Source organism: Solenopsis invicta, chromosome 13, assembly GCF_016802725.1.
Source record: "Solenopsis invicta isolate M01_SB chromosome 13, UNIL_Sinv_3.0, whole genome shotgun sequence".
NCBI classification, from domain to species: domain Eukaryota; kingdom Metazoa; phylum Arthropoda; class Insecta; order Hymenoptera; family Formicidae; genus Solenopsis; species Solenopsis invicta.
This window is the reverse complement of record NC_052676.1, coordinates 14,421,123-14,431,183: the sequence shown is the minus strand read 5'-3', so window position 1 is coordinate 14,431,183 and position 10,061 is coordinate 14,421,123. Positions and strand designations below refer to the sequence as shown.

At 27.9% G+C, this 10,061-nt stretch overlaps 1 protein-coding gene across 1 annotated transcript; it reads left to right on the top strand.

Annotated features, from left to right (window-relative positions):
* The first annotated feature begins 301 nt into the window (after nucleotides 1–301).
* LOC105202945 (lipase 3) lies at nucleotides 302–9,373 on the top strand. Its single transcript, XM_026140409.2, has 9 exons — nucleotides 302–492; nucleotides 2,428–2,743; nucleotides 2,980–3,178; nucleotides 3,745–3,859; nucleotides 4,294–4,537; nucleotides 5,343–5,501; nucleotides 6,087–6,171; nucleotides 8,533–8,675; nucleotides 8,913–9,373. The coding sequence occupies exons 2-9, from the start codon at nucleotides 2,555–2,557 to the stop codon at nucleotides 9,069–9,071; spliced, it is 1,293 nt and encodes a 430-aa protein (XP_025996194.1). The 5' UTR covers nucleotides 302–492; nucleotides 2,428–2,554; the 3' UTR covers nucleotides 9,072–9,373.
* Nucleotides 9,374–10,061: the final 688 nt, after the last annotated feature.

The following is a 10,061-nucleotide window of genomic DNA, read 5'->3' as shown; positions in this document are numbered from 1 at the left end:
TTGAAAAACAAAGTCATGTATACCTCACAATATGAATTACTAGTTAACGTAATAGTAAAAATTAGAAATTGCATTATTTAATGTTTTAATATTAAAAGAATAAATTTGTAAGGAAAATAAAAACAAATTATATAAAATGTTTCAATAAAGGGAAATCTAATTTTGCAACACATAATATTAATAATTACAATCTTTTTTATTCTAAAAAAGTATTTCAATATTAATCCTTAATTTATCAATAATTATTCTATTTTGTTAATGCAATGAAAAGTGAAAAAAAATGTGTTTAGAAAGTTTCTGAAAAATTATGTAACTATATTTAAAACAGTAAAAACACAACAAAGTTATATGGAAGATAAAGATCTCAAGTTCTTCACTGCACTGAGTATATATTTAGAGGAATGCAACTGATCATCCTTCGTATAGTTTTATCTCTTATACTAGACGCGCGTGTATACCTCTTGTGAAATACACGTGGATTGCGATAAACATGTAATCGCTGTCGTTACATTTAAGCCGTACTTTTTTCTCACATATACTGTTAAAAACGTTTTTTTTTTATTTTATATAATTTTCGTAACAAATATGTAACAAATGTATCTCGATAAGTATATATAAAAAGAATACTTTAATATTAACTGTAAATTTGTAAATAACGAACGTTGCGTTATTATTTTATATATACTAAACATAATTTGTACTAACTCTTTTCATTAAAGAGTTATTAAATGAGAGAATGATAGAATTAAATTTTATTTCCAAAGGTTTATTTATTTAATTTATTTATAGAGAAGAAGAGGGTATTATGGCTACTGTCGACAATATGGCTACCCATATTATTTCTGTTATTAGGTGACATATTCTAACAATTGCTTATGGAATTATTCGTTTAGTAGCTTACTGTCTTTTAGTGATGTTAATATGCCAATACATAATGACTGACAATTATTATAATAAGGCGTTTTTACTTTTGAGCACTTCTAAACCTTTTCAAGATACATTTTTAACCTTTAATTACATACACTTCCTTATTATTCTTAAACTCGAGTGTATTATCACACGAAGGTACATACACTCCAGTGTTTTTTTGTTATTTTACTTTTTATTCGGTCGTATACATTTCGAGTTATACAAAGTTCAAACAATAACATGGGATTTTGTTAATATAGTTTTTTAAGCAAAATTTTTATATCGAAATATTTCTTCGATAAATCGATTGTTATTCTAAAGAGCGGTGTTTAGAAACATTAGAGACATCATTTTATGCTTGTTGTTTAATGTTAAACAGCGATAAAATAATATTTCTAATTAAATTTCTAATGGTATTTTTAAAGCTTCTGAACACAGGAAAATTCTAAATCAGGAAAATGCTAAACAATGGAAAATTAAAAATATATCATTTTGTAACAAGGTAATGTGTTTTTTTTAAATTAAATTAATTTTTTTAAATTATTTTTATGGATAGCCATATTACAACCACTTTTTTTCTTCTACCGATTATGCAGTACATTAGATTTTTATGAATCACGTCCTAAATAATAAATATTTCATTATTCTGAGTCTAAAATCTGTTAAACAATATTCTGACGAATGTAATCGTTCAAGTTTCAATAGAAAATATTAATTATAAACAAAGTTATTCAATAAAATAAAAATAGGTGCCATATTACTCTTCTCTATAATTTTAAAATTTCTAATAAAAAGTCCATTGTTATTCAACAATGGACTTTCAGGAAATTATTCTGTTATATTACATAAATTAATTCATACAAGATTTATTGTATAGAGATTTGTAAAATTTTATTAAAAAAGCAATTTATTGGATTTTCTTATAGAAACCTTTAAAGATAACAAAAATTATCTTTAAAGATAACAATGTTTAAAGATAACAAAAGTCTAAAGATAAATATCTAGAGATAAAATACGAAAAAGAAACTTTATTAAGATAAATTCATCAAAAAACGACTAATTTATTATTGAATATTTTATATTTATTTTTAAATGACAGTAAATTGTTATAAAACACCTTGGATATAAAATTTTGAAATGACATAGATAATTTACGGAAATTTATTCAACTTATCTATTTTTCTCTCTATTCTAATTTCCAGTTCTAATAGTGTATTTTATATATTACGAATTGATACTTAGAGTTCCATATTTTATTTTCATATCTGACTCTACTTTGAATTATGTTTACACAGAATTCAATAACAATAATTCCTGTTGTTAATTGAAGAATTTATAAAAATCTAAACACACACACATACATACATAAGTGTTTTAATTATTATTTTCAAATCCACATTTGTATGAACTTTTAATCTTAAACGTTTTTATTAATTCCGCAATGGAAAATTGAAATTCTATTAAAATAACATTTTTAAATTATTATCGATCAGTACTTACATTTGCTTCTCATTGCAGATTGCACACTAAACAGGAGTAAGTTATCTCGCAAGTTATTTTGAAAAATTTTTTTAAAGTGGCGTTCTCTAGTTGAGGCTTTCCTTAAAATTTATTTTGCAATTTAATTGCAAATAAATTGACAAATATGAAATTCATTCTATTTGCGCTTGTAATTGTTATGACATTCTTAGAAGGAAAATCGCTTTTCTGGCAGGATATATCATTTCTTTACAACAAATTTCTAAATTTTGTTATTCCTAAGGATTTTGATTTAATAAGAGTAAGAAAAATCGATCCAACCAAAAGAATAAACAATGCAGAAGTATTGGATTTCGTAAGTGAGAAATTGTTTTCTTGTCAAATTTATATGCATCTTGTATTCAATTTATCTTTAATAGTTTTATGATAGATATAGAATATGATAGATATTAAATTGTACAACTTGATTGTCTCAAATTTTCATTGTTCAGTCTAACTGTTATATAAATATATTTTTTTTACATCTAGATTACATTGAAATCATAGATATGAAACAACAAAATTTCTTGGATGTTATGTTTTTTTATATAGATTGGCCTGGTAGGACAATATAATTATCCCGCGGAAGAGCACAACGTTACAACAGAAGATGGTTACAATTTAGTAATACATAGGATACCTGAAAGTCCATTGTTGAATAACAAAAAAAAGAAAAAAGTTGTATTTATCTTACACGGTATTATGCTTTCATCTGACAACTGGGTGCTGTATGGTCCTGGCAAAGACCTTGGTATGTATTTACTAATAATATGTCACACAATAACGTAAAATGCGAGTTGATTCCAAGTGTAATATTTCATCACAAGCGTTTTTATGACAAAGATTTTATTTTAAAGTCGAACAACTCGAAAATTATTTATGCCTTCATAATTTTATAAATTTATCTTTCTTTTTCATTTTGAAAAATTTTTTATTTAATACTAAATTGGCATGGCAATTTTATATTTAATATTATTTTAATATAAATTTTCAAGTCCTAAAATGAAGATGCAGCAATTTTTTCAATATAAAGTTTACTTTCATGAATATATTAAGTTTCGAAAAGGTGTAAGAAAATAATAGAAAGGAGTGGAATGAAAATTATTTTTTAATTTAAACTGATAATGAAATAGAATTTGGAGCTTTATCACTGACATAACAAATATTAAAGATTTAAAAATTGTAAAATATAATATTTCTGATGCTTAGAAAAATCAATTTTAAAATTTAGAAAAAATAACTATACATGTTCGTATTTCGCCGAACATAACATAACTTGTATATAGTACATTAGTTTATTATTATCTCATGTTATAGCATTCTTATTAGCAGATCAAGGATATGATGTGTGGATTGGAAATATGAGAGGAAATACTTATTGCAGATCTCATGCAAATATGACAGTATACGATCCTAAATTCTGGCAATATAGGTACATAATTTTAAAATTTACAGTAAAAACTGTTAACAAACATTTAATTATGTTTAAAAATCTATTTTATACAGAAATTATTTAAATACTGTCTAAAAATGAGCATGATATATCTGTTTTAAAGCAAAAAATAATATCAATATTTACATCAGTAAATAGAGAATGTGTGTTGACATAAATATAAAATCAAAAATTTCTAAATGAAGATGTAACGAGGAATAGTAAAGGATGTGAAAATAAATGAAAGATGCTTTCAATGTTTTGCAAACGCGCGTTAAATATTGTACACTATTGTTTTATTTGATTTTTATTAATAAATTTATAATTTTTTGTCATTTTACTCATGGTAAATTGCTTATATGTATTTGTCAAGAAGGAGAACGTGTGAGCAAATATTTTTTGTGAAATATATTATTATAACTTTTATTTTTCAGCTTTCATGAAGTTGGAACAAAAGATTTGCCGGCTATGTTTGATTACATCTTTAATCATACAAAACAAAAAGATTTGTATTATATCGGTTATTCGATGGGAGGTACTTCGTTATTTGTTCTTCTGTCAATAAAACCGGAATACAATACAAAAATAAAAATGGCTATTTGTCTGGCTCCACCTGTTTTTCATATGGAAGCAACATTTACAGTTAAAGAAATGTTTAACAGGCTACCAATACTGAAGGTAAATGTTAAAGTCTGCGATTTTTTATTGCAAACAGTAATGTTTAAATACAATTAAAGATTAAACAATCATTATATATTTTTATTACTTAATAAGCTAAAACTATCGTTATCTGTTATGAGTTAATACTTAAATGTTTGTTTTATATAAGAATAGGTAAAAAGGCTAATGAGACTACTGCGCGGTTATTTTGACGCCAAACTAAGTAGTCAGTTATAGACCGAAATTCATTTATTCATTGATCGTTTAATTTACTCTCTTTGGAGTCATCATCAGCAAAAGCGAATTTATAATAAAACGCATATTTCTAAAAAATTGATTGTTTAGCCATGATCAATCCAATATGTAGTTGTCACTACCAGTTTACCGGATTTGAAGTGCAACTTTCCAACTTAATATAGGGGATGGCTTGATCAGTCATCAAAGATCGACGAAGACTAGCAAAGCCATGGCTAAAGAGCTCAACACTTATAAAAGTATAAAATCGATATTGAGAATGCCGCAATCGCTATTGGAAACGTCTCATTTATAATTATAAGCGCTAGTCTTCATCAATCTTCGATAAATGATCAAGTCATCTTCTATATCAAGTTGAAAAGTTGCACTTCGGATCCGGCAAACCGGTAGTGACAACTACATATTGGATGGCTAGACAATTAAAGAGTCAAAATGTTCAATAAATAAATAAATTTAGGTCTATAATTTTTATTGTTTTTATTTAATTTTATTTAATTTTAAATTTAGGTCTATTTTTATTGTTTAATTTTGAGTCTTTATTAAATTATTTTTGTTTTATATGTTGCAGGAAATTTTAGGTAAACATGAAATATACGATTTTGCACCTCAATCTTTAACGACTGTTACAGTAGCAAGAATGTTATGTAATGATAATGCGATAACTCAGGTTATTTGCATCGCTGTATTCTTCTTTATCGCTGGTCCTGATCCAAAACAACTTAATACTGTAAGTTACATCACATAATTTTCACATCCTTTTTTTCGCGCTGCGATTGCCACCTTTATTTCATCCCATCTAACAAGGAGATGGCAAGAATCACGAAATGCCAAATAAAATGAGTTATAACTCATTCGAAAGGCGGGATCAAGAATATTAAAAGTGTAAAAGGGGATAGCGTGACTGGGCCTTAGTTCCTGAGAAAGTTGAAATTAAAGTTTAGCATTGGGACACTTGTACGTTAGGTACTAGAATCTTGAATTGATGATTAAGAAAGCGGCGTGGCTATTAGTCATTGTAATATTCTTCTATTTACTAGTCTTTTAACAGCAATGATGCTGACGCCTATTCAATTGTGCAATTCACTATGCTGTATTAATTTACTTTATTATATTATTATTTATTATTTTACATTATTTTAATATATTTTTGTTTTGTACAATAAAATAAAATAATACAAAATATAACGTAATACAATGTGTGTAATATGTTAAATTTTTTTTATTATATTATATACATTTTCTAACTTTCTGTCGTTTTTCTTTAATTAATTATTCTATAATTTTTCATCTACATAAAGTGTTTTTGTCATAGACAACCCTACCAGATATAATTTCTCATTGTCCAGCCGGCACTTCTATACAAACATTGGAGCATTATCACCAAAACATGCTAATGAGTGAGTATTCTTTTTCACATAAAACAATATTTAAATTGTTATACAGAGTATCTTACAATTACCGTACAATATTATTATATAATAGTTTTTCAACAAACAATTGAAAATAAGGCTAGTTAGAGTCAGCGCAAGAATAGATGTGCAATCAAAATTATTAATGTTCTTATAATTATTTATTCATCTTAAGCGAAATAACACAATTGAACAAACTTTTCAACTCGCCTTGGAGTCATCTTCAGTATATTAATGTAACAAAAATTCTAGTAGTCATCAGTCACTAAAAACGGGAAACAGTCGAGTCACCAATTTATGTTCGACATTCGTGGACTGAATCCCTAAAGCGGGCGTATGTACGTGTATGTATACAGGGTGATTATTAATGACTGTTTCCATGTTTTATCATAGGAGCATGATTTACCGACGGATACGTATTTCTAACATATTATTATATTAGAAATTACAAACGCGTGCTCCTATGGTAAAAAGTGGGCACAGTCATTAATAATCATCCTGTATATTATACATACAACCCATACAGCACAGAACAGCAACTTTGTAGCAATGTTGCAAATTGCAATACAATATTGCGGAGATATTGTAGAAACATTGCGATGTTGAATGTTGAAGTGTGAATATTTTTTCAATATTGAATTTATATTGATTTTCCTACATTAAATGGTAATGTTGTTGCAAAGTTAAAGCAACATTGAACAAATTATTATCGATATTTTTCTTATTTTGTAAAGAATGAATAAAAATAAAAAACTATGTAAATCCAGAAACATAAATGTTATCGATATACGAAATAGGTCTGTAAGCAAAAAAACCTTGATCTACATCTTAATAATCAAACAATATTTTTTAAATGTTTAACAAATTTTTTTATATTTAATTATTGTGTCATATTAACTTTTTTTAAATTGTATTATTATTTATATGAATGACAGAAAAATTATTCCAAATGCTATTCCGCATTCGTGAAAATTAGTAAAAAAACTATAATTTTATATGTGCTTATATAAATATTGTGCTTTAATTATACACGTTTCATCTTTTCGACATATATTCATATAATCTATCAGTTCTACACACGTATTGGTATAAAGTGTTCACAAATTATCATGAGAAATCCAGTTCGCAGCGATCTTGGAAGTCAAGCGCGGTCGAGCGCGGTCACAATTTGGTTGGATGGCCGCTCGGGAATTTCTGAGAGAAAATTCCCAAGATTTTTTTTTGCAAAAAATGTTTTTTAAAATGCTACGAAAATATTGTTTTGCATTGGAATTATGTGGTTTAACCATATTAATATTTACATTTTAAAGAAATTTTTTTATATGTTGAATAGCTAAGGTTAGGAACAATATATCAGGAATACCTCGGATATCTCAGGGATATCTCAGGAATAACGTTGAGATATATTTCACTTAACCTTGTGATTTCACTACGGTTTGTTAAGGCTCCTGACTCCTCAGACGAGAACTCCGCATTGACAGTAGCGATATTTCGTCGCGGACAAAATTAGAACTAATACACGTGAAACATAACAGATTGACGATAAGATGTTGTCGTGCATGTCATTTTGTTATTATGTGTTTCATTGTGAAAATATGACTCGTCTCGTATTTATCAAATTCGTAAAAATGGACCGCAAGTAAAGTTTCTTTGAATTTTATACATAAAAGTACATTTTTCACTCCTTTCAATGGCTATCCGTGTGTTTTCCTGTTTGAATAGGCGTCACTTTACATGCTTTTTACGACTATTTACTGACTACTAGGCGAAAAAAGGATAGTCGTGACCGATATTTAGAAATGTTTTAAAGCCATCTGATTAGTCTGTTTTATCCAAATTGGCTTTATTTACAAATGGCATGTTTGACAAAATTATGTGACCATGTGTTTTTCTGTTTTAATAGCTTTACTTTACATGCTTTTTCGACTATTTACTGACTGTTGGGTGGAAAAGGGATAGTTGTGACCGATATTTAGAAGTGTATTAAAGCCATCTGTTTAATCTGTTTTATCGAAATTGGTTTTATTTACAAATGGCATGTTTGACAAAATTACGTGTCATTTTATGCAATTTCTCGCTTCTGACGTCACGACTTCAATATGGCCGCAGCGAGTACTCAGGAGCCTTAAGTGCGGCCATTAGTATATCCTATTAATATCTCTCGTACATACAGATCTCTTTAGAATATCTTCGAGATATTGTAATACCTCGGCTAGATATCATAACGAAATTCTACAGATTTCATTTTGCTGTGTGGGTGTAGAGTTGATGCAGTCATTACCGGACATCCTGTGCCATTATTTCTTTTTTTTTTATACACATACATACAATTGATATTGATTGTTGCAGATGACTTTCGAAACTATGATTATGGAATAGCTGAAAATTATAAGCGATATAAACAGGAAATGCCTCCACGTTATGATCTCAAAAAGGTTACTGCTCCGATAATTTTATTTTCCGCAGAAAATGATATGTTAGTTCCAGAAAAGGTAACAATTCTAGTTTTAATTTTTGATTGTCTTTTATTCTGTTAAAAGTAAAAGCAAAAAAATTTTTTACATAAATATGATGAAATAGTGACCGCATCAATGTTAGCAATACAAAAAAATCTGATTGAATCTAATTACAAATATAAATAGAAAAAAATGATTTATATTTTACTTTTTATACAAAATAATTTCGTTATTAGTGTTACTGTTTTTACTTAATGTTCTTTTAATTTTCAGAATATACTTGAACTTAGTAAACATTTACCAAACGTTCTTCTTACTGAGAAGGTCCCATATAAATTCTTCAATCATCTTGATTTTATGTGGGCAATCGACGCAAAAAGCCTTGTATACGATCGTATGTTAGAACTAATTCAAAAGTTTGACACTAACTAAAATATACAAAATAAATTTAATCAACGAATCTAAATTTATAAAAAGAGAGAAATTTCAATCTCTCTTTATATTGTAATTTAAAATAATTGATGAACATTCAAATAAATATTGAAACAAAGCAAAACTTGAAACGAAGAGTTACTAAAAAAAGAATTAGCAAATCGTACATATTTGTAGTTGCAAAATTAATTGTCCGAATACGATACGAAAGTTCATTTTATATACTACAAGTTTACCAAGTAATATAATTTTTTTGGAGAAAACACAATTGAAAATAAAAACTCTTACCATTTCCATCAAAAGTATGCTTTTAATTTGTAACATAAAATAAACTTTCAATATTTTATAAGGCAAGTGGCCCAGTACCATTATAGTACTATGTCATCTACAGGGTGATTCAGAACCCGTTATCCTTCAAGGGGCGTATTCCTGGTCGAATTCTAAGACGATTTTTCCTGTGGCAAAAATTTGGCAGACGCTTAGATTTTGAAATATAAATCGATTAAGATAGCGTTTCACGGGTCGAATACAGATGGTACGCAAAGGCGGCGCATTCACCGTTACACGCGGGTGTGTCGTAAGACGTCTGCTGCGCTCAGCTGATACACACAAGTGTCTCTCTCCCCTCTCTCTCACACATACACACACTCTTTCTCTTTCTCCTCTCTGTCACATCACAATGCTAGCTTTAACTTAAAAATGAAATTCTTTGTACAGTCGAAAAATCAAACAAAAAATTACACGAAATCTACAAAAGTATTTACATCTCGAGATTTTAGAAACAATAGTACTTTTCTTGTCACACATACAGAGAGAGATAGAGAGATAGAGAGAGAGAGAGAGAGAGAGAGAGAGAGAGAGAGAGAGAGAGAGAGAGAGAGAGAGAGAGAGAGAGAGAGAGAGAGAAAGAGAGAGTGCTTGCGTGAACAAGTTTTGGCATATTTATTTAAGTATTACCCTATACAGCAATCAATTAAGTTGCCTCCACAA

Bases quoted from the DNA above. Each gene is read 5' to 3' on its own strand.
- LOC105202945 (XM_026140409.2), top strand. From the start codon at position 2,555: ATGAAATTCATTCTATTTGCGCTTGTAATTGTTATGACATTCTTAGAA. The intron at 5,502-6,086 runs GTAAGTTACATC...TTTTTGTCATAG, and splicing joins ATCCAAAACAACTTAATACT to ACAACCCTACCAGATATAAT. The intron at 8,676-8,912 runs GTAACAATTCTA...TTTAATTTTCAG, and splicing joins ATATGTTAGTTCCAGAAAAG to AATATACTTGAACTTAGTAA.